Source organism: Phalacrocorax carbo, chromosome 2 (assembly GCF_963921805.1).
Source record: "Phalacrocorax carbo chromosome 2, bPhaCar2.1, whole genome shotgun sequence".
In the NCBI taxonomy this organism is placed as follows: domain Eukaryota; kingdom Metazoa; phylum Chordata; class Aves; order Suliformes; family Phalacrocoracidae; genus Phalacrocorax; species Phalacrocorax carbo.
This window is the reverse complement of record NC_087514.1, coordinates 130,892,750-130,920,231: the sequence shown is the minus strand read 5'-3', so window position 1 is coordinate 130,920,231 and position 27,482 is coordinate 130,892,750. Positions and strand designations below refer to the sequence as shown.

Genomic DNA, 27,482 nt, shown 5'->3' with positions numbered 1-27,482 from the left:
CAGGAAGTTCTCGTGTTTGTGCTTCAGAAATAGATCGGGATCATAAATTCCTCCCAGCTACGGAGGAGGGAGAGGAGGGCCTTATATTTTCTAAAAATAATATTATTTGAGCATAGGAAAGGAAGAAGTTTTGTGCTATGAGTCCGGCTGGGAAGCCGGAGCTCTGACCCCGGCAAAACAACGCATGAGGAGTGACGTTGGGAGATTCTTCCTCCCTCTCCCCCTTGGAAAGGCCCCAGCAGTAGAAAATAAGGGAAACCAAACCGCTGAGCCCAGCCTGTGACTCGGCGCTGACGTCATGCAGAGGTAGGCAGACGAGGGCTACCTGAAAGTGGAATATATTTATTACAGACATTATAAGGACCCGTAAATCCTGCCCTGGCTTCCATCACCGGTGGAATCCCAGAGCCTTTTATGATTGTACAGAAAATCAGGAGGACATTTCGCTCACACACGACAACTGATAGAACTCAGTGTACCCGCAGTACAGCAAAGCACGGTGCGTCATGCAATGGTCCAGACACCAACCACAGAAATTATACATTCATTTGGCCATTCGTCACATTCACGAGTAGGCTGAAAAGACATCGAGTCTAAAGGAAGGCTAATATGAAAATAGGAAGAGGTGAGGTCTTTTGGACGGTTATACCCTTTGGTTGAGCATAATCCAGCACAGATTTTGGGGGGGTGGGGGAGGAAGAGGGGGGGCAAGCACACTGGGTAAGGTTTACAAAACCTAGTGCAATTGAAGCCTTGTTTGTCACGTTTAAAGAAATAGCGCTACTTTTTTTTTTCTCTCTTTTTTCTTTTTTTTTTTTGAGGTATCTGCTTGAGCTTAAGACGTTGATATGGTCGTCGGCTTTACCAATACAAAAGTGGATCCAGTTTGGCGAATGCGCTCACCCTGCTTAACCTGATAATTGAAACGTCATTTTCTAGAAAAAATCTGTAAAAAGATAAATCTCTCGGACAAAGTATTTACAAGCAACAAACTCATAGACACGAACAAAGAATAGATTAAATTAAGGGGATGAAAGTCCTATAAGTCGTGTAAACACTTGCAATAGTGCATCTCTTCGTGAGGTTATGTACCCTAGGTCTTTCACTCAGGGAAACTCAGAGGAACGTCCTTGCAGCGGAGGAGGGAGACCCTTACGCGTGTGCTAACACAGCTCCTCCAGCAGAAGGGCGGGGGCGGGGGGGGGGTTCGGGGAGGGGGAGAAAATCTTTTGGCACCAAGGCGCCGGGGCCCGGCTGCCGGGAGGCGAGGGGGTGGCGGAACTGGCCGGGCAGCGGCGAGGAAAGGGGGAGCGCCGGGACCTCTCGGGGAGACCGACCGACCGACCGACCGACCGATGGACGGAGCGAGGGGCCGACATAACGGCGGTGAACGGAGGCGAACTGCGCTGGCGGGGGCGTCGCGCCGGGCGGCCGTCGGGGCGCGGCGGGCCTCAGTTGGAGGCAGCGAGGGTGTCGGAGGCTGAGGAGGCGGGCGAGGCGCTGCAGGGCGACGAGCAGGACTTCTCCGAGGAGTCCTCCGCCTTCTCCTCGCAGCCCGTGGGGGCGGTGGGGGAGATGGGCAGCAGCCCCTCTTTCTCCCGTTTCTTTTGCTTCATCCGCCGGTTCTGGAACCAGATCTTCACCTGCGTCTCGTTGAGCTGGAGGGAGGCAGCGATTTCCACCCGCCTGGCCCTGGTCAGGTACTTGTTGAAATGAAACTCCTTCTCCAGCTCGGTGAGCTGCTTGGTGGTGAAGTTAGTTCTGACGGTGTTGGGCTGCCCCACGAAGCCATACTCGCCAGCCTTGCCTGCGAGGGGACATGCAGTGGTAAGTAAGCGCAAATGATTTATAGGCGACGTAATCAATATGTCCACACCGGCTAAGCGATAGGGAGCAAGAACTTCTTAGGATAAGAGGGAAGCCCCGGCAGGGTGAGTGATGGAGTGCGAGGTGCTAAACCGGAGTCAGCCTCTAGTGTCAGAGGAAACTTGATAAGTGGTTTATGAATTGCAAGAAATATGACCGCGGGAGAGGCGGAGAGGGGGAGTCAGGGATAAGCGGCGCTGGCTTCCAGCGCGGCGGGCAGACGGCTGAGGCTGCTCCCAGAGGTGCGGGCCGCCCCACCTGGCCGGCGCCTCGCGGGACCCCGCACCGCTTCCCCGCACCCACGGCAGAGGGGGAGAGAGAGAGAAGCGGCCCCTGCCCCGACCCTCCCGCCGGCCACTGACCTGTTTTGGGTGGGTTTCTCTTCACTTTCATCCAGTCGAAGGTTTGCGCCGCCGGCGAGGTCTCGGCGGAGGGGGAGCGGGCGTTTTCCCGGTGGCCGGCGTGGAGGGGAGAGAGGGCATGGTTGTAGGTGCCCAGGGGCAGGCTCTGCTGCTCCTGCCCGTAGGGGGGAGGCACGTACTGAGCGGGACCCCCCGCGTAGCCCTGGTGCGGGTGCGGGTGCTGAGCGGCGGCCGAGGAAGAGGAGGAGATGCTCCCCGAGTAGACGGCGGGGGCGCAGGGGGGGAAGCCGCCGCTCAGCTCCGCGTCCTGCCCGAGGGGGTAGGGGCCGTACGCCGGTCCGAAGCCCTGCGCCCCGTAGGTCGGGCCGCAGCCGGGGTGCGCATAGGACACCCCCAGGCCGCCGTGGTGCTGGTAGGCGGCGGGCTGGGCCGGCGGGTGGTGGTGGTGGTGGTGGTGGTGGCGGTGGGGGCTGATGGGCACCCCGCGGCCCGCCAGGAAGCGGTCCTCCCCGCTGCAGCTGCCGGCGCTGACGGCGCAGGGCTGGAAAGTTGTAATCCCGTGGTCGGGGTGGTAGGCGCGGGCGGCGCAGCCCCCCGCTTCGCCGCCGAGGACGGGGTACTCGAGGAAGGAGCTCATCCTCGCCGCGTCCCTCTGTCACGCCGCCACCGGGTCTTCAGCGTCCTGCGGGGCCGCGCCAACTTTCCCACTTCCTCCATGGGGCCGGCAGGAAAATGACACGAAGGTACAGGCAGCGGGCAGGCACGTGGGGGGCGGCAGCCAATGGCTGCGGCGCCTGCGGGACTTTCCCGGCTCCTGCCGCTGATAGATCGCCGCGTCGGGGGCATTTAAACGCCGAGCGCTCCGACGGCGCGGCGCGGCGCGGAACCTCGGGGCAGGGCGGCGGCGGCCCCCCGGGGGGCGGCGGGGCGGGGGAGGGGGGGGGCTGTCATCCCGCCGCCGGGGTCCCGCCTGCCGGCTGAAAGGGGAAGGCAAGGAGAGACCCTGCGGCTGCGCCCGACTCGCGGAGCCCACCGGCCGTGCCCTCCAGGGTGAGTGCTGCTGCGGCAGCGAGGGTGCCCCGGCGCCTCCCCTGATGTCGGCGCTGTCAGGACAGCGCTGGACACCTCCGTCGCTGCCCCCCTCCGTCCCCTGTAGCCCCCTATCTCCCGGCCGGGACGCGGGAGGGGCGGCTGGATCCGCGGTGCAAGGGGGGGCTGGAGGGGCAGCGTTGAGACCGTCGGCCCTGGGGACAGGGATGAGGATGGGACCGCGGATGTGGTTTGGGACTGCTACGGGGATGGAGACAGGGACGGGGATGATCATAAGGCGGAGAATGGGGATGGGGCCGACGATGGGGATGGGGATGGAGATGGGTTGGGGATGGGGCCGAGGCATCTCGCTGCATCTGCCCCCGCCGCAGTCCCAGCGCGACGCGACGCCAAGAGTTAAAGGGGCTTGTCCAGCCGCATCACCAGGAGGCCGCGGACATTAGCATGGAAATGAGCCGCTTTTGGGACTGACGGCCATTGTGCTCTCCCGGGCCCGCCGGCCTCCCCCTGGCCCGCATCCCTGCTCCCCCCGCACCTCCGCCGGGCTCACCCGCGCCAGCCCGGGGCTGGGGTAGGGGAGGAGGAGCCAGGGGCAGGGGATGGATGATGGGGGGGGGGGCCGCGGCCTCCGCAGCCCATCTGCTGGGTCCCCGCGGCGCCGCTGCCGCCCGCCCGCCCTGGGACCGGGCGGGGGGAAGGCTGCCCGGGGTGCCGCGGGTCGCAGCCCGGCGGCCCGGGGAGGCGGCCCGGGGCAGGGGCAGAGGAGCGGCGGGAGGCGCAGGGTCCGCCGCCCCGGCCTCTTTGTCCCTGCGCTCCGCCAGCCGGGCCGGCAGTGGCGGGAGGTGGCAGATGGCCAGTGGTAGAGGCGGCCCCAGGACCCTTGGGAACCGCGCTGAGCATCGACTCCAACACACCCTTCCCCACCCCCACGGAAAAAAAAAAAAAAAAGGGTCCGTAGATAGAGAAGGAGGGAGGGCGGTGGGAGGTGGGTTGCGAACTCATATTCGGTTTACGTATGCGGAAAAGGAAGGAGAAGGTAAAGGCCGGGCATCCGTCCGTCCCGGGGCACCCAGCCGTCTGCAGGGAGACAAGACGGCACCAACACGCTTCAAAGAGGCGTCCTGCGAAGCGCTAACCTCGGGGATAGGTGGCTGGAAAGTCATGTTCCCTGCCAAAAGCCCCAGGAGGGGCTGCCCCCTCTATTTCTGCAGGTGCATTTCCAGGCGGCTCCTGCGTCCCTCTGTTCTCACACTCGGTTCTTGTTTTGAAATCCAAAAGGCTCTTCTACCATGCCACCTCTCCCTGATCACGAACACACACACAAACCCTCAAGCTCCTCCCTCCCACATGAACAACATCCTCTTCTAGGTGCAAAAGCTCTCTTACTGCTATTAGGTCAGCCCTTATCCCATGCCACTTCCACGGCCCCTCTACTGCCAGCCAAAACCGAAGAGCTGCTCTCTCCACCACGCGTCTATCTGTATGACCTCAGTATTTCTATTTGTTCTGATTTACTACTCCAGCACGGATGGTTAAGGAGCCCTTTGGAAAGGTTCGGTTTCTTAAACTCCAGGGGGGCGGGGTGGAGGACCAGAGCAACAACACTCCAGAGGCATTTATGGCATTATACTGCACCAATTTTGGCTACGGTTACAGCTGTAAACACATTTATTTCATTCTTGTAAACCAGTTGTGATAAATACTGCATAAGGCAGAGAAAAAAGGCAGGCCGCTGGGACTGTTTACTAATAAAAGGGCTGGCATCTTTTCAGTGCTTTTTCAGCCAGCCAAGAAAAAAAAAAAAAAAGTATATTTTACTATAAATAGATTGGGTTTACCCCTAAATTCCGCCGAATCACAGCACCTCTCTTACAGTCTCCAGCATCCTGAAATCCTTTTTCTCTCCCTTTTTCGTGCTATTGTCTCTTTTGTTGCATTGCCTCCCTGGCGAGGCTTTGGGGCTTTGCTGCCTGTACTGTGCGTGGGGGCAACCTCATGAGAAGGGCCGGAGTAGAGGGGGACACCCCCACCCTCCGGCGCGGGGGGCTGCCGCCCCTTCCCTCTGCCCGCAGGCCGACCCGGCCCCTCCGCGCCCCTCCGCGGCTCCGCTCCGCGTTTCCCGCCCGGGACTGGGGCCGAGGGGGCGATCCCGGCGCTTTAGGCTTTTCCGTGGGAGTGTGCCCCTGCTGTGGCCCCAGGGCTCACCGGGAGACTCGGAGGCGACTCCTGCTCGCTGAATCCCCCCTTTTATTTTAACGAAGTTTGCGAGAAGTTTCAATCTCGTAGCGTCTTTTCCTCTTTTTTCTTTTTTTTTATTTTTTTAAAGCATTGTCAGCATCCAGAAATCTGGGCACAAAAGTGACCCCAGTCCCTACGTGCACGTTGCAGTCCGATTTAACCCAGTGGCAGAGGAGTTAAAATGCCGGTAAGGCTACTCGTTTTCCGCAGGGACAGGGCTGGAGCAGAGAGAAGGACAAGAAGCAGGGCCGAGGTTTCACCGCGTCCGCAGCTCAGCCAAGCTGTTGTTTTAAAAGAGCAATAAAAATGAGTTATGACTAAACGCCTTCTCACTTAATGGTTTTAGACGGGGATCCCCAGCCCCGGCAAATACGTAAGAGGATTTTTATTTGTGCATGTGTTCCTGCAATTGATCTCTTTGATGACATTCTCATTCATAGAAAGAGTTTGATTTATGACTTTCGGAAGAATTGCGTTCAGCCCTTCCAGCTATAACCCACGCGTCCCAACTCCACAACGTGTTGCAGAGCTGGGAGACAACATTCCTCGCATGGACGGGCAGCAGAGCCCCGGCCACAAAGCCCGCGCAAGCCCTGCTCGTCCGTGCAATGTAACCACAGGCTCACACGCACTCACACCCAATCACACGCACACAGGGAGACACGATCGCACCCGCCCGGGATCGCCCGGCCCCGGAGCGGCAGAGCCCCGCTGGCATCTGTTGCTCGGTTTTATCCCGAAGGACGGGGCTCACCCTCCGCTTCGGGGTCCGGCAACGCCGCTAGCCGGGTGGTGGGCAATGTGGTGGAGAACTCTGAGAGCCCATCTTTGCTGCCGCCAGCAGAGAGTGAGCACCCCCGAGGAAATTGTAACTTTAAGGTCAGAGTTTCCCTTTTTCGTTATCAGTCCTTCGCCCCGCGAGAAGTTTTAAACAGAAAAATATCTTCGGCTGTGCCCCCTCACCGCCCCTCAAAAGAACGGAATGGGGGGGCTGAATCCTCCCTAAATTTCCCCCCTCCCCCTCCTGCGTTTCTGCCACCCGTTTGATTTCGCAGGCACTAACTTCTCCATTTCCTCTCCTTCTAGGGCTGATTCCTTGGACCGTTCAGCACGTGAGAAGTAACCAGGAGCAATCTCTGTGAGCTCTGATATTTTTTAAGATACGCTTCTTGAAACAGCTTGCTGGCTGCTAAGCACTACTTTCTAGAAAAACAAGATTATTTCCTCCCCCCCCCCAAAAAAAAAAAAAAAAAAAAAAAAAAGAGCGCCTTTCCTGTACGTAACAGGCTAGTTTCTGCAGGAGACGCTTATCCTACCGAGTGTCTCTTATGTTTTGCCTGTAAGGGAGAAAGTGCTCGTTCATGCTTTTGTTACAGCTCAGCATTTCCAAGCTTTGTATCCTCACGGAGATAAGATGCTACATTTATACATTAAAAGGAAGAGGTCTCCATCAAAGCTGTGAATGGTTTTAGTTTCTTTGGTTTGTTGTTTGGTTTGGGGTTTTTTTTCCCCTTGTGAGAGCGCTTGCAATAAAGATTTTGAAGGTGTTTTTCCTGTCTAATAAATGTCCTAAATTGCCATAAGGGGCGAGCTCGTAGTCAGAATGTTGGATTTTGGTTATTAGTAAATTAAGAGTAGAAGGGAGGGGCAGAAATACCCATCATGTTATCAGTCTTGAAAGGAGAGAGAAAAAGAGAGGGAGAAAGAGAAAGAAAAAAAGAGAAAGCTTCTTGTAGCAAACAAGAATTTATTCTACCAAAAATACTTATGACAACGCATCCTAATGCAATACAAAAATAAAAAGAAAGTGAAGATACAATTCCTATATGATCACTTTCTTACAGACCTCATATATTGCTTTCATAGAAGGACCTAGAATGTGGCTAGGTTAAAATTGAACACAACTAAAACTTCGTAAGAAACGGCAAAATGGCACAGCAGAGGGGGGCAACAAACAGAAAATACTGACCAGGAAAAGGGAGGGGGAAACAATAAAATTAATTCGCAGGAAAAAAAATGAAGAAGAATGAGGAGGAGAAAGCAGGACCCTTGGAGAGGACGTCTTTAATTTCTCAGTAATTCAGATGCTGCAAGTCAATTGTAGTGAGTGTGTCTGTAAAAAAGTCAAAACTGTCAGCAGAAATATCTACGGGACTGTCCAGAGATCCTGGCAAACTGGGGGAAACTGCATCTGAAAGCTGTAGGCAGGAATCTGTGGAGAAAACGTTGAAGTCCTGTAAAGAAGGGACATCTAGGGCCTCAGGACTGTCATTGTTCAGGCCAGCTGCACAGTTCTGGGCCATTGTTGAGAGACAGTTTTGAACAGTGGGTGACTGATGTTGAAAATGTTTCAGATTTTTCTCATTGCTCGTTAAAGGCGAAACGGGGAAAGTTTGGGACTCGCCATTGTGCGCATTCTGCGCCTGCTGCTGGGAGAGGGCATTCTGCTGGAAAGCGTAGCCTTCCCGCTCCAAGAGAGCGCCGGAGACGTTGCTGAGGGCTTGCTCGAAGAGGGATTTCTCCTCCTCCTCCTCCTCCGCCGCTTTCTCGGGGTCCTCTAGGCTCTTAAATTTCCCCTCGCTGTTTTGGTTCTCCTTGCACTGGGTCTGTCTCTTGTGCTTCATCCTCCTGTTCTGGAACCAGACTTTGACTTGTCTCTCGGTCAGATCCAGCAAGGCTGCAATCTCAACCCTCCTTGGTCTACAGAGGTACTTGTTGAAATGAAATTCTTTCTCTAGCTCCAGAAGCTGGGTGTTGGTGTAAGCCGTCCTCAGCCGCCTAGATCCACCGCTACCGCTATCGGGGATTTCAAGGGGGTCTGTTAAAAAAAAAGAAAAAAAAAAAAGAAAGAAAGAAAGAAAAGAAAAAGAAAAAGAAAACCACCAGCACCGCACGCACACGCACCCCAAAGCACCACCGCCAGAACAGCGAAAGCAAAAGCACACGCACGCACCCACAAAACAGATAAATGCACGGATTGAATTTCAGCACCCGAGCACATCGCATCCCGGGGCGGGGTGGGGTGGGGGGAGTCCTCTCTCTGCACGTATGTGTCTATATCTATATGTCCATATAGCATAAAATAGCACCCGCAACAAAATGGCCGCCTTTGGATGCAGTAAACCCATTGTGTTGCGCTGCTGAGCGCTGGGTGCTGCGTGCCCCTCGGCCCCCTCGGCCAAATCACTGCCTCCGGCTCCCCAACCTCCCCACACCAGAGCAAACTTTATATTAGCCATACCGCAATTTATAATTAATGCATCAGCTGCTTAGCTGAGCGGGAGCAATCTATCACTCTTCATTACTGTCAAATATCCTAACTCTAGGACGGCGAGACAAGAGAGGTCAGCTCCAACTCAAATAAATCATCCCGCATTAAGCAAGTTTGGGGAAAGTTTGGCTTTCCAGCGAGCCCCGCCAGCTCCGTCCTCCCCGACCGCCCGCCCCTCCGCCTCGTCCCCCCGCGAAGCCGGGGGGATGCGGGGAGCCAAAAAAAGCGGCCCGGCGGGGCCGGCGGCAAGTCTTTGGACTGACCTTTGTGGCTGAGGCAGGCAGGTCCAGCGGCTGAGGCGGAGGCCGAGGCGGGCGGCAGCGCGGATCGCTTGGACGCCTTTTTCTCTTTCATCCAGGGGTACTCCGGGGGCGGCGGGGCGCCGGCGGGGCCCGGGCTGCCGCTGCGGCCGCGGGGGCTCGCCTTGGGGCGACCGCCGCCGCTGTGGCGAGGGTGGCTGCCGGGGTTCAGGCTGGGGATGGTCTGCTCGAAAGGAGGAGGAATCAGTGTCGAGTGTGAAAGCGTCGAGTTCTTGATTGATGAACTTTGAAATGTATCACCGACAGGGGGAAAAGATGTCAGGCACTCAGCAAGCGATGGCTGGCTATTGATAAAACCGATCTCTCGCTCAAATGCGAAATTCATGGCCTTCAACTGGCAGCCCCCGCGGAGAAAAAGTTCCCTCGGATTCAGGGGGCTCGGGGGGGGGAAGGCCCAGGAAAAAGGAGAGAGAGGAGAAAAAAATATAGCATAGAAGATCGCTGGTGGGGTGTTTTTTTTCTAATTCACTGATTACAGCCGTATGGGGACCGTGCTACTATTAAACTATTGAATTCATGGAGACAAGGTTGAAATTGGACCGAATTGGCTGTCACATGATTGCCTCTGCCCAATGACAATTTGGGCTTTAATCAAAAGAAGCCACTGTCTGTTTGATTGATCCAAAAAAGTCGGGAAGGAACGCCTCATTGGGGGCCAGAAAGGCTTTATTTACACTTTTTTTAAAGAGGGAAATGATATCTCGAGTATCTATCCCCTTGGCGTCCTAATCTGAAATGATCGGGGGTGGGGGGCAGGGTGCGTGTGCGTGGATATGTTTGTGTGAGAGGCTGCGAGTGTGTGTGTGTGTGTGTGTGCGTGTGTGTGTGTGTGTGTGTGCGAGAGAGTGTGTGTGTGGCTGCTTGTCCTGCAGCCTGCTGCCTCCCTCGCCTCCACCCGCACACTCTTCTCTCATTGTTTGGGACTGTCAGGAAAACGCTTTGCACCTCACAAATCATTTAAGCACCTCAATCTGACGCCTTGAGTCATTAACAAAGTAATCCATTAATCTTCAAACTTTTGACACCGCCAGGCCCCCGCATAAGAAGTTGCACCCAGGCAGGAGTCTGAAGCAGAGGGTCTTGATTTTTTCCTAGGAATAGCGCTTCCTCCAAAACTAGTTTCTCCTTCCCGACTCAGCCTCGATGGGCTCCTTTTGCTTTCTTTTTGTTATTATTATTATTTTTCTTGTTTGTTTCTTTTTTCCTTTTTCCTTTTCTTTTTTCCTTTATTTTCTTTTTTTTCTTTTCTTTTTTTTCCTTCTTTTTTTTTTTTTTTTTTTTTTGGTGGCTATCGGGTGTACAGTACGGAGAACAATTGGCCGCCGGTGCCGAGCCATTGTTTAACAGGATCTTCCTCAGCAACCTTGCTTCTAGGGGAAGAGTCAAATAGGCAGCAGCCCTTGTGCTTCATGACTTCCCTCTCCAGTTGGCTTCCCGGGATTGGACCGTAAAACATAACCCTAGGAGTACCTCTCTGGGAGAGCCAAATCGCGAGGCTGCAAACGCGTCTGGCTGTTGCCTCTTTAAAAAAAAACCCAAATCTTGTGCCTTAGCTTGCAAACGATACTCCCGTCTGCTGGCATAATTTGCTTAATAACCGTAGTAGGCTGGGTCTGGTGAGTATTTTCGATTACCAGGAAATATATGGGCTGGTAGCGGGTTTGTTTTCACGGGACCAGGCAGAGCGAAAATGCTGCGGGGTTATGACTTGAGACGGCACTCGCCTCCGACGCTTGGTTTTCGCCGCCGCCGCCTCCAGTGGCCCCTGCTAGGTCGAGGCAAGTCCCGAATTTGGATGTTTTGGGCACAATTCTCCAACCAGGCTGAGGCGAGAAGGAGAGCGATGACAATGATGGCCACAATCCCCGGCCTGATGAATCCTACGGTCACAGCCTCCCCGGGCAGCCCGGACGGGGTTTGCCTTCCCGCGGAGCCCGGGGTGCCCGGCGGGGTGGGGTGCGCTGGGAGGCCGAGGGGGGAAGGCGCTTCCGAGCCGCTCTCCGCGTCTTCGAGGAGCAGGAGACCATCGCCAGCGCGATGCGGTGCCGTCTCGCTTTATTCTCGGAGTTGCCAAAAAGGGGTCGGCAAGCTTCTTCGTAATTAAAAAAAAAAAAAAAAAAAAAAAAAAGAAGAAAAAGAAGGGGGGGGGGGAGGGAAAACAAGACCCCGAGCACTCAGCGGATCAGTCTGCGTCCAGACTGCACGAAGTGCATTTTTAAAAATCGGTTTTAAGTTAATGCACCCACAAGATGTAGCATATCTGCGAAGGCATTGGAGAGAGGGGGAGGGGAGGGGCCGGGAGGCTTTAAATGGGCTTTTTGGTGGTTGCTTGTTTAAATAAAATATAGAACGAGACCTGTCATTTAATCCCTCAAAAGGGATGCCTTACAAATATCGATGCTGTTGGAAAATGCAAGGGGTTTAATTTTCTTGCTTTTAGTCCAAACAAAGCTCTGGTGGTGTCTGCGCGCGATCAATCTTGGCCGCCAAAAGGTTTGACAGCTACTGGCCCTTAAGAACACATTTAAAGCTTCTTGCTCTTTCCAAGATCAAATGTGGCCGAGAAAAGAGGCAGAGCAAGAAACGCAAGTAAACAAGGAAAAAAGCTGCTTTTAAAATATGCTGGCAGAGGACTGGGCTGCTTGTGGGAAAAGTCCGGCTTTATTTTGTTTCTCAGTGCCTACCTTGGGGCCGGGCTTTTCCTTTTCTTTTTTTCTTTTTTTTTTTTTTTTTCCCCCTCTGGAAAATATTGGGATTAACAGCAGGATGACAAATAATAAAGAGAGAGGTTTGGACTTTAACCAGGCTTTGTGAGTAAAAACCTGTGTGGGTGTCTCTATTCTGCACATTTGTTTCTTGTGGTCAGTCTAATACAAAAACCACCTGGAACAAAACCTTTGGAGAGAGGACGCGAAATTCTTGGGCAAATCAATTACTTCTGCCTCCAGAGGGATCTTTTAATGGGGAGAATCTAAAATGCAAAAATACAAATTCTTATTTGCAACCTACGGGCTCCGACGAAGGGGTTGAGCACGGTTTCTGGGAAGAAGGGGGCAAAATCGCCTGTATTTTATCCTTCTTCGGAGTGGGGGGGTGGGGTGGGGGGAGTGGGTGTGAAACACCAAATTCCTTCTCTTCCAACATTTCCCGAAATGGAATTCGTGGTGCTAAAGGAGGCACACAGTAAGAACCACCGACTGTACCGTTACCTTTTGTTGTATCTAACCTAACTGATCCGAGGGGAGGGGGCCCGGCTTGGATTTTATACGGGCGCTGATTTAAAACGAGCAATGTCTTGCAATGTTGCAAAAATGCTTCCTTCGCCTACAAAACAATAATCAGTAGTTGGTCTGTGTCGGGTAATAATCAGGTTTCAATGAAAAATATCAGACTGCATAACCTTTCCCTCCACGGTTACACATCTATATATACAATAAACAGCACGGTATAAATATATTTGCAATCCCTTTCTTTGACTGAGCATGCTTTATCTATTTATGCAGAAAAGCTCTATATAGATTCATGGGTGCATGACAATGTTTCAGCATCAGGCAAGGATGGTTCTGGGAACAAGATAAAGCCCAAAGATTAATAATATTTCAGCACAAGACCAAAATGGCGACATTTTTTTCTGTGCTCTAAAAGATACAGATGGTGAACAGCGTGCGTTATTATCTACACAGCATAGGAATATGTCTTTATAAACGTGCAGGGGTATATTTTACCTAGTCTATTAAGGTCCATTTTGATTTATCTTTCAAGTTTCAATCTAAAAATTACAGACATTTTGCCTGAAAGGAAGAAAAATCGGATTTGAGCACACGCTTGCGGGTTTCTGCCTTCCACCTCCAGCCGATTCGAACAGGAGACCCCCGCGGGTTCCCGTTTGGGGCCGGGACAGTCGCCTTTCTGCAGTACCGTGTGTCCCCCCCACCCCCCCCGCCCCCCAACACACACACGCACAAACATCCACACCCCCGCGGGAAGAGAGGGAACACAAGGCTCCCCTCCCCCACAGCCTCAGGCTGCGGTGGGGGTGAGGCAGATCAGCAAAAAGGAAACAACAACAAAATAAAAATATTAATTAAAAAAAAAGAGATAGAGGGGGGGGAAAAAGAGAAAACCCACTTCTTTAAGGAAAAGAGAGGAAACGGCGGCGGGTGGAAAAAGCCGTGTCCGGAGGCAGCAGTGCTCGGCATCCACCCCCCAGCCGCCTTTGGGGTTCGGCCCGGGGCCTGCTCTGCCAGCCCTGCACCCCAGAGCGGGCGGGGCCGCCCCTCCTGGCTCCCCTCCTTCCACAGCGGGCGAGCCCGGGGACCATGCGGCCCCTCCGCGCCCGCACCCACGCGGGGCTTTATCCTGAGCTCTGCTCCCATGTGCTTCACACACACACGCGTACACGCACCCACACCCACCCACCCCCACAGCCGGCTGGCCTGCCCGGGGGGCAGGGGCCGCTCCCCACGCTGCTCCGCGGCCGCTCCCACGCCGGAGCCGCGGGGCGGGGGCGACCCACGCCCGCCTGACCTCCGCGCCGGGTGGGCGCAGGAGGAGGCGGCCGCCGCCGGCGGCCGTCAAACCACGCTGGAAACAAACAAACAACAAAAAAATCCCACCCAACATCCCTCTCTCTGCCTATGAAATGCTGAAAAGGCGTCGCGGGGCCTTGGGGTGGGTGAACGGATCCTCGTGTGAGTTTACAGACGAGTTTCCCAACTCCCCACGTCATGAAGGGCTCTCCCTTCCTTTGCGCTGTGAAGAACATGTTCTTAACTCTTTATTATTCAGAATAAAAACTTTATTTTTTTTTTTTCAGAACGTGAGCAGCAAGGAATGTATAACTTTGAAAACAAATCTAGCCTTTTCAGCTTCACACGCTTTCCACCTAGCTGGATGTTACAAGCATAAAATATTCAAACCGTGATCTTTTTTCCCAGATTTTATTGCATCATCATCATCATCATTATCACCATTTTTAAGAAAAGGAGTTATAGTTTCCTTTGAAATTATATTCCCTACGCGTGCCGATATGCCATCTAACATATGGCCAGGTAAATACTTCCTGAATATTCAGGGTACAGATTTTTTTATATATATATAAATATGAACAAATGGGGATAAATAAAATTTTAAACACTTAGATTATTCAATGTTTGCAAAAAAAAAATAAATAAATCTGAATGTTCACCAGCATACACACATTGAAAGACTTACACGTATTAATAATTGTCCAGGGAGTCCCTGTCCAAGCGCTTTTGATGTCTTTCTCGCTATTTAAAAGAAGTGCAATAAAAAAAATTGCTTCCCCGTGGGATCAATCATGTACGAACAAATTCACATTTAAGAATTCCTTTTATAGAAAATTTGTTCATATACCCTGTTTTGATAAAAGTGTAGAAGTTAAAGTATAAAGCCTCTGCATACTCCCAAAGTGAGACACAAGGCTACAGTTCAAGAAGATAAATATCCACTAGTGAAACTATAGAGCAATTCAAGCAACAAATATTGCTACGTCACATAAACTAGAAAACGCTTTTACCAAAGGAAACAAAACAAACCAAAACGAATAAAAGAAACGAGAAGGGGAGGGAAGGGCACATGGGGTGGGGGAGGAGAGAGAGAAGGGAAGGGGTGAGTACTTTCCAAAAGTTGGGGGCTTGGTGTTCCACTTAGTGACTCCTGTCTCTTACAGATGGGTGAGTTTGGGCGCTTCCTGAATTCTTCCCTGAGAAGGATGGTGAGCGGTAAGGTCTGTGTATGTTGGGTGCGGATCGCAAGGTCCGTGGTGGTGATTGTTGGCCATTGGCCCAGCCCCGCTGTAGTCCATGTTGGCAGAGGGAGGATGAGGGAGATGAGTTAGACCAAAGATGGAAGGCCCAGAATTGGTCATGGTCTCCACGTAGTTGCCCCCTACATAGACGGGGCTTCCCTGTATATGTGGATTCCCATAACCGTTGCCTTGAAGAGGATGAGTATCGTATTCAGGTGTCACAGCTGCCGTCCCCGTGTATCTCTTTTGAGGAGGTGGGCAATTATTAAGAGGAGCGGTATACGATGCAGGGATGCCATAGGTGTTTTGATGAGGCTTGTTAAATGGTGGAGGCGACTGGGGCTCATAGGGGACACTGTTTACTAAAGAATGCATAGAGTTTAGATATCCCCCAGCAGCTGGAGGGACAGGGCTTCTGCTTGGGGACTGTCCTCCTGAAGAGGTCATCATGCCCTTGCCCTTTTGATCCTTTTTGTATTTCATTCTGCGGTTCTGAAACCAGATTTTGATCTGTCTTTCTGTGAGATTGAGCAAATTAGCCATCTCTACCCTTCGTGGCCTGCAAAGGTACCTATTGAAGTGGAACTCCTTTTCCAGTTCTACCAGCTGGGCACTTGTGTAAGCTGTACGGGCTCGCTTAGAGGAGGCTTGCCCCGGGGGGCTTTTATCACCAGCACAACTCTCACCTATGTAAATCACACAAAGAACACAATCAGCATGGCAAACCCGGACACAGCAACCAGAGACAACGGCCAACAACACCAGCACCTGATGAGTCCGACTCTCGGACACAAGATGGACACCCACATGTGCACCAAGTACTCCCCTATAGCATGAGCTCAGTCGTGCCAAGCTACGAACCTCAGTGGACTTCCTTTGCCTCATTAGTGTCACTATATGACTACACTTGCTTCCTTTAAGAATGACAGCATACAACATATCTTGAGCTTTGCATAAAGGAGTAAGAAAGGTTCAGGGAAACACAGTGGGGTTTAGAAACTCTGAAGGTGAACCTATGGCTCTGCTGACATGGTGGAATCACGGTCTTCAAGACTTAGCTGTTCTCCATTGCTGTAAAGACCTGCAGCCCTCTTTTTCTGAAAACCCTGATGTATACACATCAGCTAGAGGTGCCTGAAAGTCAGGGTATCTACAATATAAAATTATAACATATAAGCATAGAGCTGACAGTGTAGTGTTTCTATCATGTCTAGCATATAGCATAAACATATGGTAGTGATTGGGAAGTACAATATACATACAAAGAACATACAGTGGCTAGGCTTGTGTATAGGCATACAGACAAATTTAGATGTTGCTGATTTTTAATAAAATAAATACATGATATGGAAGGCTGTAAACAGCAATGTTGCCAGAGCTTTAAAAGGCAGACTGGTGAAGACACTTGCTAAAGTTTTGTACTCTATTTCCAAGGCACATTTAAGAGAAAAAGAGGAAAAGGTTAATATATGCCCAACTCCTGGGCATTGGAGCTAGTACTAGTATTATCGATTTGGGTTTCCTTGAGCAATAAAAGCATTAACATACACTTCCATCCCTCAAATAATATTTTATGGGCTGAAGTTTATGGCACTCCAGAATGATTTTTGTTTACCAGGCTTGAAACTTTGCCAATCAGCTTGTTAAAATAGGAAGAGGTTCTGGCTGCATGCAGGGCATTGATCCTGCCTGCACGTGATTATGAGCTATTTTATTCCTGTTACACTTCAGCAGAGATAGGTCACTGTCTTATTAATCTAACAGCACCATGCCAACAAAGTACTCGGGACAGGCCTCTGGTTTAAGGCCTGGGCTGTTCCACACTGACATGATTTACTGGAGGGGGGATTACCTAGGAAATGTGATAGATGCAGGAGGGCACAAGTGGTTTAGCCACTAGGAAACAAAATCACTTTGGAGCCATCCTCCAAGGCTGGGAAAGTTTTGCAGGGGGTGGTTTGTTCACTGACCTCCCCTTGCAAGTGGTGGCAACCCCTTTCCAATAGCTCAAGGGGGTCAACCTGGAGAGGAAAAAAGCTCCCTCCCTCCCCTCCCCAAAGTGAAGGCGGGCAGGGCTTCCCTCCTCCCTGCCAGACCAGCCCAGGGGTACCCAGGGAGAGGGGAGGGGAGCGTGTTTCATACCTGAACTGGAACTGCTGTTTTTCTGCTTTGTGTTTTGCCGAGATTCTTTCATCCACGGGAATATCTGTTTGGACATGGTGGGCGAGTTAAGAGCCGGGCTTTTGGTGGGGTTGGCTGGGGCAGGGTTGCTGCTGGCATTTTGAGATGGTGAGGCAGAGGATGGAGGTGGAGGTTGTGCCTGCTGGGCCGGAGGCGGCTGCGGTGGGGCCTGCGGGTCGGTGAGGCCAGGGGGCTGGAGAGGCTGGCTGGGGAGGGTCCTCATGCAACTCTCACTGATGTCATTGGCCTTGTGGTGGGGCACAGAGCTGCCAGGGGACTGGAGGGAGCACGCGGGGCGGTGGTACTCAGTTTCCACAAGAGATGAAGATGGAGGATATTGCTGCTGACTCGCATTATAAGTGAAACCATTTGCTCCTTGGTAGGGGTAGGCACCATAGATTGCAGAGCTGTCGTAGTAGGTCGCTTTTTGCATTTCGTTGTTTCCCAATATTTATTTCGCAAACTGACAGGGTCTTGACACCCTTGGAGAATAACATTGGCACCCCTCTGTCACGTGGCGCTCTTCCTCCAATGGCCTCTCCGAGCAGACCTGGGGTGTGGGGAGAGCAGAGCAGGGTGAAGAAATGGTACAAATCCATCTTACTTTCAATAGCTAAGTGACATGAAAGCCATAAAAGAAAAAGTGGTCAGCAATATTTAGCAGCATGACTTGGCCTCAGGCGCAGAGCATTTCGATATAAAAGCTGCCTGGATGTACTGGCAGCTACAAATATGTGCTTTGCTGCACCGGGATAGGGGCTTTCTAGGGTGTTTCTTTCTTTCTTTCTTCTCAAGAAACAGAGCAGGGCACCACATGGCAAGGGGGTCGATCATTTATCACCAAGAGGCTGTTTTAATACCAGTCTCTGAGATAAGGGTGGTCGAGGAATCAGTAACACAGAAGGGCTGGGCTGTTCCTTCATTCCAGCCCTGGGATCAAACCCTCTCCTGTAACGGGCGTAATTTTATTTTTAGCCTTTCTCTCCAGGTTACGGCTCTCCATACAACTTCAAAGAAATACATGAGATTGTTCCTGTCTGCGTGTGGCAGGGGGCAGGAGCAGGGTGGAAAGGTTTCCTAGCCAGGGATATTTACACACCCCGATCCCAAGTGACGGATTTTGGCTTGTCTATGAGATGCTCCGTAGGAAAATAAACAAAGCCAGCACCTTCTCCCCTCCGTGCTCGCACACCGCCCCGAGCCGCCCGGGTCAGGCACCCCGGCAGCAGCGGCTTCTGCCCGGGTGAGCCCCGCCGCCGCCCGCAGTGGCTCCCGCTCGGCCCCCGGAGCCCTCCTGGCCGCCCCACGCAGCCCCCGCGCCCGCCTCCCACCCGCGAGTGGGTCCGGGGCCTCAGCTGCACCCGGCGCCGCGCGAAGCCCCTTCAGCAAGGCCAGCAGAGGCAAGTTGGGCGCTTTGGTTGTTGCTTTGGTTTTTCCCAACAGTTATTTTCAAGATACTAACTTTTTCGTGGGATCAGCCAGATCCTACCTGTTAAAACATGATGGATTGAGGGAAAAAAACACACCAGGAACCTGAAAAACCAGCGTTCATCTCCATGACCACGGCTTGAACTTTCCTTCCAACTTAGCGATAATAGGTTCTGTCTTGGAAACTGCTATGTAATTTGATGTATGAGGGTCACTTGGCTGGGGAGAGGGTGGACACAAACCCAGAGAATGCTTCTCCTGCCCGGGCGAATCCCTTTCTTACCCACCCACCCCCCCCTTTTGTCCCCCGTCCTTCTTTCTTTCTGAGAATATTTTTTTGTTTTCCAGATTAAAGTCTACTGGTTACCTGCCTGAAAATAACCAGTTAAAGAATCGCCCGCATGAATGAGAGAGGAGACCTGCGCGTAATCTCCAATCTAGGAGCTCTTTCCACACGCTCTCACATTGTTCTCAGAAATTAAAGTGTGTTCCTCACCGTGCCCCTACCCCCTTGCTGACAAACAACCGCGTCTTTTCGGATCAGAAGAGCTCTCGTTTCTTTTGCCACTTTCTCTCTACTTAAGCAGCTGGCTATTTCCCCCCAAACATCTAACGAGGACAAATGCTTAGGGGCGAAAAGCCTTACACAACACATGCACCAAACGAGCTCATTCTACGCCTTTCAAGTTATACAAGTTCTTAGAAAACAGTATTCCCTTTGTTAGATCGTAACGAAATGAAGGTAACACACCTACAGCAGGGCGGCTACCCGGTTATTGCACTAATCAAGCTCTTTTGGATGTTATTAAGCTAATAAACCGATGGAGATCTGAGGCGCGCACACAATTTCCAGCTCCTCGCCTCTCCTTCCTGATGCTATCGAGGCCTGGTGTGATTTTTCTCAATTCCTTTGAAAGAAAGAGAGAGCATAGACACCACTACCAGAGCAGAAAGAGGAAATAATGAGCCAGCGGTGATTTCACAAAGTCACCCGCCTTTCATGATAGCGACACCAAATATTTCGCCTTCCCCTGGCCGCTCGGAAGTTCGCGGGACGGGCAGCGCTGAGCGGGGTGCCCAGCTCGCTGTCCCCGCAGCCGCCCGCCCCCAGACAAGCGGCACCTTCACTCGGAAGGCAAAATATTATCGAAGGTCCGGCCGCCTGCCAGCGAGGGAAAGGGGGGGGGAAAAAATCGGCTCTCGCCTTTGGCTTCGCCAAGTTAATCACTTCCTAAAAAGTTATAGAGAAGCGAGAGTAACCTGAGGAGCGCCCGGCCATTCCTGGTGAAAGCGGGAATAGCGGGATTAAGAGCGACAACCATCACGATAATAAGAGCGCCCTAACGGGAGAGGAGGGGGGGGAAAGAAAGTTTGCCACACAGCCGACGCCTGGGATGGGAAGAGCTTTCCTCTCCCCCTCGGAGACAAAAGGCCAGGTCTCACAAACACGGTTGGGCCCCCAGTTTTTCCAGTGCCCGTTTAATCGGCTCCATCTCCACTTGCGTCTACCCTTAACCAACTTCTCTCCCCCCATCCAGACAGCCCGGAGACAGCAGATGAAAGATGCTTGGGGGAGGCAAGTCCCCCCCGTTTCCCTCACTCCCCACTTCAGCTCTCCTCTACCCTCTCCTTCTCTCCGCCTCCCCCCTTCCCAAGCACACCAGATCTTTGCCCTGTAACTGCCAGCCGAGCCCCAAACTCTGACTCTAGGACGAAAACACAGCAGCCCCCCTGAAAGATTTCCTGAAAGATAAAGTTGAGAGAAGGTTGGGGGGGTGGGGGGGAAGAGAGGAGAGAGAGCTGCCTGAACACGAAGTGTAAGGGTATCAGTCACTGCCTGGAAGGAAGCCCCAGCTTGTGAACTCTTCTTGAACCGACATTTAAGTCTACGGTCATAAATCACTGGGACATAAACTCCGCCATTCACGACTGATAGCAGCGTATTTGTGGCCTGCTTACCTTAACTTCTGACGACTGAGGCGGAAGCCAGCATGCTCGCTCTCGCTCTCTCTCTTTTTTTTTTTTTTTTTTTTGGAGGCGACACAACCCAGGGAGCGGGGGCTGTCTGCCCCAGCCCGGTCCCTGCGCGGCCGCGGGGTGGGCACCGGCTCAGCTCCTCCACACCCGGCTCCCCTCGGCCGGGAGGGGCGAGCCCTGCCCCGCACGGGTTGGGGGGGACGGTTGCTCCGGACACCCGCCTCCCCCGTTCCCCTCCCGCTTTAGGCTGCCCACCCTGCCCCGAGCCGGTCCCCGGCGTGCCGGGCTCCCCCTGCGCGGGGCAAGGAGGACGGGGATGTTTCCCAGGGCTGCTCTGGGAAGGGAAGGAGAGAGAGAGGAAAGGAGAAAGGAGGGTGGGGGGGAGGGGGGGTGGGAAGGGAAAGAAAAAAAAAAGGGAAAAGGGAAGGGAAAAAAAGGAAGGAAGAAAGAAAGACGGCCGCCTGGGGAAGCCTGAGGCAGGGTGGGGGCTGGGGAGGGAGCGGAGGAGCGCGGCAGTGAAGGAGTGCGGGGCCCCCCCCCGCACTCGGGCGTCACCAAAGTCCAGGAAAATTATGCTAATGAAGACAAACGGCGCTCACAAAGGCTCGCTCTCACCAGCCTCCGGGGGTGCTGCTGGGGGGGGAGCTTGGGTTTGTCCCTCTTACCGGTGTGCTTGGGGGGCGGCTGCAGAATAGCCCCTCTGCCGCTCCCCGCCGCCGGGAGCCCCGCAAAGCCCGGCTGAGTCCCAGGGAGGGGAGCAAAGCCCCGAGAGCTGGGGCTGCGTCCGGAGAGCCAACCGAAGCCCACCAGGATCCCCGCTCTGGGCAATGCTTTCAGAGCCACGCTGGAAATCATTAGAGTTACTAATTATTAACTCATGCATGCGTGAGCGCACACACACACAGAGATATACACACAGACACACACACCCCTTCCACCCCCCAAATATCCCCAGCGCCCGGGACGGGCACAGAGCCGCTCACACACACAGACATGTGCTGCACAGGCGGGTCGGGGTGCCCGTAACCCCCGTGGGGACGCGTGGGCTGCAGCCCTTCGTCGACGTGGGCCCGGCACCGCACAGCTCGCCTTCGCCTCCCGCTCCTCGGCAGCGCTGGGGAAGGCGCTCGCCTCTTTCTCTAGCGCCCCGGGTTTTTTGGGGGTGGTGATGTCCCCCCCCTTTCCCTGCAACAGAAACACGGCAGCGACCGTCCAAACGAGAACTTAAATAAAGTTGCAGCCCCTGCCCCTCTGGCAGGCGGTAGCCGGACTCTGGGCTCCGAGCATTAAGCGGAGGCTCCGAATAATGCCTGGGTGTAAATTGGACGTTACTTCGTTAATTAAGGCATTCAAAATATAACTAGTCCGTTTAAAGCACGAGGGAGCCCGGCGTCATCTTAAAGCACAAACAAAGCGAGGGGGAAGCGAGAAATAAAAAGCACTATAAGGCTGGGGTGGCCTCTTACGCATACCAATGGTTTTTGTCATTTATGGCTATGCAAGATTTATGACTTCATGCACCAAAGCTGTAAACAGAGCACTAAAACAGAAAACACTTGCTCCTTATGGCATAAGTGAGAAGGCACCACATGAAAGGGGAAGCGGGCAGCGTAGGAGGAGAGGAGAGGCAAAAATCCCGCGTATGCGTTTTGCTTCAAACAACCCCTTGAATGTTGCATCGGAAGAAAAAAAAGTCTTTTTAGTCAATAATCGACCCCACACTTTCTTTCTGAAACTGCTGATCTGCCATTCGCCCTCTTGCCCGACCAAATAGCGAGAGGCAGCGCTGCGCCCCGACGGAGCCCCCCGGACTGGAGAGGAGGATTTGGCAAGGGAGAGCGAGCTGGGGACTGCAGAAACCTGAGGACGCCGGGGAGCCTGCCGGTTTGGGGAGTCCTGCCGAAAGCCCGGGCGATCTTTTCCTAGGAGCGCGTTTAAACTTTGGAGCCATCTCCGGCGGGATATTCTGACTACATGTCTGTATTTAAGAGCGGGGACGGAGCGGGGGGGGGGAGGGGGTCTTTTTAAAACTGAAGGGATTTGCAAGGGACTATAGTCGTGAGAACCGAAGTGGTTCATAGGAATACTGAAGTGTTTCCTCCATTCTCCTGACTGCCTGCGAAGAGTATTTTGCGAGATTTCGCCTATTAGTCCCGTTTCCCCACGCCCCCTCTCTCCCCAAAGAGGTCATTTTAAACATGAGAAGATGATTATTTTTTTTAATGTCTCCTAGGATGTCGGGATAAGTGTCCCAATGCACAGATCCCCGCTGCTTTTATCTGTCTTTCCCTCCCAGAGGCCGAATATTTTCTTTCTGCTCCATTCTGCGGAGAGCGATAGGGCTCAGCTCGGGGAGGGACCGGCAGCGTTTGGGGCTGATTCCCGCGTCAAAAACGAACTGCCTTTTCTTCCCGATGGGTCCCACTCCGCGGGACTTCCCCTCCCCCCCCCCCCCCCCGGCTCCTTTAATGGAATTACTTTTAGTTTCCGAATAAAATAATGCCAGTAAAACGCTTTGTCCTCGGATGTTCCGAAGTGGAAGCAGGCAGCACCATAATTCAGGGCTGATTTTGGGGGATCTCTTAGGGATGAAATAGCAAGGCGGGGAATTGCTGGAGAAGGGGACTAATTCTGGAAGTGGTGCCTGTCCAAGTCGTTAGAGAGTTAGGAGAGGATAATAGTTGCCCTAGAGAAGGACTGGACTGTGGAAGCAAGCCGTGGTTAATCTGAATTATTGTTTATATTCTCTAACACTAAAGAATGGCCACGGACTCCTTGCTATTTGCTGAGCAGACCGAGGTTATTTACACAACTCTCCGAAATCTTCCTCTCCTCCAAAACTCTTCTTGCTTTCTTTTGCTTTAAAGCAGGACTGTATTATTTATGAGCGCTTTAACTGGGTCAATATGCATCCGAACTGGGTCATAAATCAGAGGAAACGCTGCCAAGTAACCAAGCTGCAATTAAAGCTCACACTTTAATCCCGAGGAGCGTTTTGGCCCATTTCAAAATACGGCAAAGCCAACCTTGGCTTTTAGATACACAACTGGGAGCGAAACAGCTCTCCTCCCCTCGCCGAAGAATGGGTTTAAGAAAGGACAGGATGGCAAGAAGGGGAAATAGCATTTATTTGGGTCAGCTTTGCTCTGAGAGCGGCTTCAAGAGCAGGAAAGCGAGAAGCCAGCCCCAACGTCTCCACCCTGCAGGTCTCTGCAGAACGGCCGCGAATAGCTGCGAGTGGAAATAATCTTTTCTGTTGTTGTTTGTTTTCAGAGGAGTTTTCATCCTCTTTCGCTTTTCTTCCTCCCCCTCTCTCTTTCTGACCCCTTACAAGACGAGTAATTTCAAGCACCCGGCAACTGGGCACAAAATGGTACAGCAGGGACGGGCGAGAGGCGCAGAGCGAACTGGAGGAAAGCGAGTCCCAGCGCTCCGACCTTTCCCAAAGCCGGGACACACCGGGGAAATGGCGTTTTATGTAGCATTTTGCCCTCCTTGAAGAGCCAAGTAATCTTTCATTTTCGCCATTTAAAGCGCATTGTTTATATATAGCTACGCTCACGTATTTACAACTATATGCGAATTCTTTCATATTTATCGGTACGGATATATCTATATTTATGTAAACGACGGTATGGATATGAATTTAGGACTAGTATATGTACTCCTGGAGGATAATTTCCACTCCTCCCCTTTTTATTCTCTCTTTCCAGATTCAGAGAGAGAGAGGGAGAGAGGGGGAAAAAAAAAAAAGCAACCCACATTCCCACATTTCCAAGGCTGATTTATTGCTAGAAGCCATGGCTGGCTCTTGGTTCAACTCCTTCTCACTGCGGAGAAATCAAGAGAAGCCCCTTGGCTCATTCGGAAAGGGGAAGTTTTGCCATAGAGCCGAGCGCCCATGTAGCCCCTCCGCGCACGGTAAACAAAGTACCACTAAAGCATCATAAATAAAATGGCAGCACGATCGCATACTCATCGATTTACGGAGCGGCAGCGGCCGAACAAACACCCATAAAACAACAACCGCCGCCGCCGCCGCACACTCGAGCACGACCCCGACCGAGTAGCATCCCACCCCCCCGCCTCCCCGCATCGTTTTGTCCGGCTTCCCCAAATACATAAATAAATAAACACACCAACACGCAAATAAAATAAAATAATAAAATTAAGGGGGTAAAAATATCCAAACACGACAATAAAAGAGGCTTCCTATCTCTAGCCGATCATAAATAATGATAAGATGGCAATCGAGGGGCTGGAGCTGAGGCAGCTGGCCATCAACAGCAGTGTGGGATCTCTATGGAGAAAAATAAATAAAGAAGCAAACTCTCCCTGCTCTGCTCGCTGCGAGGGGAGAGTTGAATATTTACCGCAGCAAATTGAAACAAAGGGGGAAGCAGCCTGGCTCCGGGTGCACCCACACCCGCACGCACTCACACGCACTCACTCCAGCCTCTGCGACTGACCTTTGCCTCGAACAGCAATAACTCACCACATAAATGAACAATCAACGGAAATACCTTAAAATAAAATCCATCCTTTCTAACGAAGCATTTCGTCCTCTCGGCTCGACAATAACCTTTCCATAAGGAACGAAAGCTGTCAGCGAAATGGCCAGCTCTTGCGGGGACGGTGATGGGGGCAGGAGAGAAAAAAAAAAAATAATAGAAAGCAGTGCTTGCTCTGAACAGAAACTGGAAAAGCGTAATCGCAGACGGAGCCAGACCGGGTCTCCACTCCAAATGCCACAATAATGCGCTGTATTATGTGCTCACGTGGTCATACGTCAACTTAAATCCTTTTATTTGAAATAGGGAATCGTTGAAGGAAGAGGGTTTCTTAGCGCGAGCCTTTGCTTTTTAAAGCCTTAACCCAATATGTTAAAGAAGAGTTTTAAGGGAGGGGGAAAAAAAATCCAAGAGATGCAGATGACGGGGCGGGGGGGGGGGGAGATTGGTTTGATTCTTTTTCCTCCCACACCAATATTTCTTTACACAAAGCCCATTGGAAGGTAAGAGAAATTCTTCTTATAATATGGGATTACGCTGCACTTTGATACTTAGCCTAATTAACCGGCATTTGCTCCCCAGGCCCGCCACTCTGCTCCACGTCGCATGTCCTCTGTAACCCCCGATGAAAGCCCAAATCTTAATACTATTATTTCCAGCCCCCTTGTAAATGGGACGATTACCAGCCTTCCCCCCACCCCCAGCCGCCTCTACCCTGCCATTGTACAGGGCTTGCTCAACTCCCACACGCTACATCAGGGCTCCTGTAGAAACTAAAAAGACCTATAATTACCTGACAAAGGCAAAAAAGAGTCTCTTCTAAGAGGCTAGTTGATTTTTGTCCTTGTAACACACTATGAAGAATACACCTTCCTTCACTGGCGTGGCTCTGAATTTTGAAAAACCTTTTGGGACCTTGCTGTTAAACCTGTGCTTACGCATTTCCTATACAGCTAGTTTGAGTGATGCACAAAATTATAGGTTTCTAACGATGAAAAAAAAAAATGGGGAGGGGGAGCTCTCTGCCTAAGGGGGGAAAAAAAAAAAAAAAGAAAAAAAAAAAAAAGAAAAGAGCAAAGTTGTGTGCGGCCCCCGAGCCAAGCAGCTTCGCCTGTGTGCGAACATACCGCATCTTCTCTGTAAGAGTGTTTAACTTGTGCTATTGACACAATAAGCTAAACAAACAAAAGGAACCCTCAGCTCACATACTTTTCTGGAAGGAGCCAAAGAAAATCAGTTAGTTCACGCTTTTAACGTGTTCCTGGTCCAGTTATGTGACTCCAGCATTTTATATCCTTGCCTAAATCTTTCCACTGTCCCCCTTGAGCTGGGAGTAAACTTTCGTCTAACTGCATATCCCCTCTTACTGTTTCACCTGCACTTCATTGAAGGGAAGGAGATTTCTTTTTAAAGATGATTTTTAGTGTTATGGACAAGCCCTATATACTCTCGCTTGGATTCTAAAAGTGGGCCACTGGAATTTAAACCCATCAGTAACCGTGTATAGTAGTGGGCATTGCAGCAAAGTCAGCGTGAGGTTACAACGGAGGAATAATTTGCAATTTGTCCTATGGAAGTGACCAGGATAGTGGCAGCGTATACATACACCATCCCTCACTAAGGACTGCAATAAAAACTATATACCTTTGAAAAAGAGAGCATTAGGCACACACGACATGCCCGGGTCCCTAACTATCAGCACGACTGGTGACTCTACAGCCCTCGTACTCAATGTAAACCGAGGAGGATAGGATATTTACTCAAGACAGATTCACAGCTCTCTTAAATACGGTGCGTTTAGATCCCATAAAAGAAGCACACAGAGAAGTTCTCCTGCAACAATTAAACTGAAATTAATGGGGAATGGAGCAGATGTTGAAAAAAGCAGAGCAAGTCTTTCTTGGGGCTGTTGTAAAAAGTTATCGACTGCTTTGCGTCAGAAGCAGAAAGATGGCTTTAGAAGTTACAGTCCTGAGCAAATAGAAACTACAAAAGCAATAAATCACAATCATAAGTCAGCTTAAATGCCTTAACGCTAGCTATGGCTATTGGCTTCAAAACCCTGTTTCTACGAACATCTTTATTAGCATTAATGGTCAAGTTAATGCTAAAACTACTGTTTAACAATTAACTTCGTGTATGTAGTGGGCAAACTAATTAATTCTTAAGAAAAGTAACTTCTTGGCGTGTGAATACCTTCCACAGGGTGTGCTCTGGGAGGATGGGAGGGGGAGTCTGCCCAACTGTCTACTGTCCTGGACCGCAGCTGAAAATTATTCCCTTCCACCGATTTTGGAGAAAGCTTTCTTTGCTCTACTATCGTGATTACGGGTGTACAAATCCAAATCCAAATGATCTCGCGAGTCGCAGACGCTAGATTTCCCCCGCCACCCCATATATAGCGTTGTGCTGTTCCTGGACATTCAACATTTTGTTTTATTACCTGGATGATCTGGAGACCCGAAACACGGTTTCTAGCAGAAAAAATGTGGAGTTTATCAGTAGGTC

At 51.8% G+C, this 27,482-nt stretch overlaps 3 protein-coding genes and 1 long non-coding RNA gene across 18 annotated transcripts in view; 1 reads left to right on the top strand and 3 right to left on the bottom strand.

The window, feature by feature from the left end:
- Positions 1 to 322: 322 nt before the first annotated feature.
- On the bottom strand, positions 323 to 3,135 carry HOXA1 (homeobox A1). The gene is made up of 2 exons (XM_064444372.1): positions 2,229 to 3,135; positions 323 to 1,807 (listed from the first exon to the last, which is right to left on the bottom strand). Exons 1-2 carry the CDS (start codon positions 2,863 to 2,865, stop codon positions 1,452 to 1,454), a joined length of 993 nt encoding a protein of 330 aa, XP_064300442.1. The 5' UTR covers positions 2,866 to 3,135; the 3' UTR covers positions 323 to 1,451.
- On the top strand, positions 2,681 to 7,063 carry LOC135312069 (uncharacterized). The gene is made up of 2 exons (XR_010371707.1): positions 2,681 to 6,395; positions 6,603 to 7,063. It is a non-coding gene; the product is annotated as an uncharacterized LOC135312069 (long non-coding RNA).
- Positions 7,064 to 7,562: 499 nt separating this feature from the next.
- Positions 7,563 to 13,027, bottom strand: HOXA2 (homeobox A2). Its single transcript, XM_064444371.1, has 2 exons — positions 9,051 to 13,027; positions 7,563 to 8,334 (listed from the first exon to the last, which is right to left on the bottom strand). The coding sequence occupies exons 1-2, from the start codon at positions 9,430 to 9,432 to the stop codon at positions 7,589 to 7,591; spliced, it is 1,128 nt and encodes a 375-aa protein (XP_064300441.1). The 5' UTR covers positions 9,433 to 13,027; the 3' UTR covers positions 7,563 to 7,588.
- Positions 13,028 to 13,904: 877 nt separating this feature from the next.
- The window catches only part of HOXA3 (homeobox A3), a 45,170-nt gene continuing 31,592 nt past the window's right edge, over positions 13,905 to 27,482 (bottom strand). For 11 of the 15 annotated variants that reach the window (XM_064444357.1, XM_064444361.1, XM_064444365.1 and 8 more), the window contains 2 exons: positions 17,020 to 17,608; positions 13,905 to 15,563 (listed from right to left, as the gene is read on the bottom strand). In XM_064444357.1, coding sequence (XP_064300427.1) covers positions 14,794 to 15,563; positions 17,020 to 17,491 — 1,242 coding nt within the window. In that variant the 5' untranslated portion in view covers positions 17,492 to 17,608 and the 3' untranslated portion in view covers positions 13,905 to 14,793. Of the gene's footprint in view, positions 15,564 to 17,019; positions 17,609 to 18,547; positions 18,758 to 20,445; positions 21,070 to 21,128; positions 22,405 to 24,986; positions 25,345 to 27,482 lie in introns of those variants that run through there. The other 4 variants (XM_064444366.1, XM_064444370.1, XM_064444368.1 and 1 more) reach the window with 4 other exon arrangements.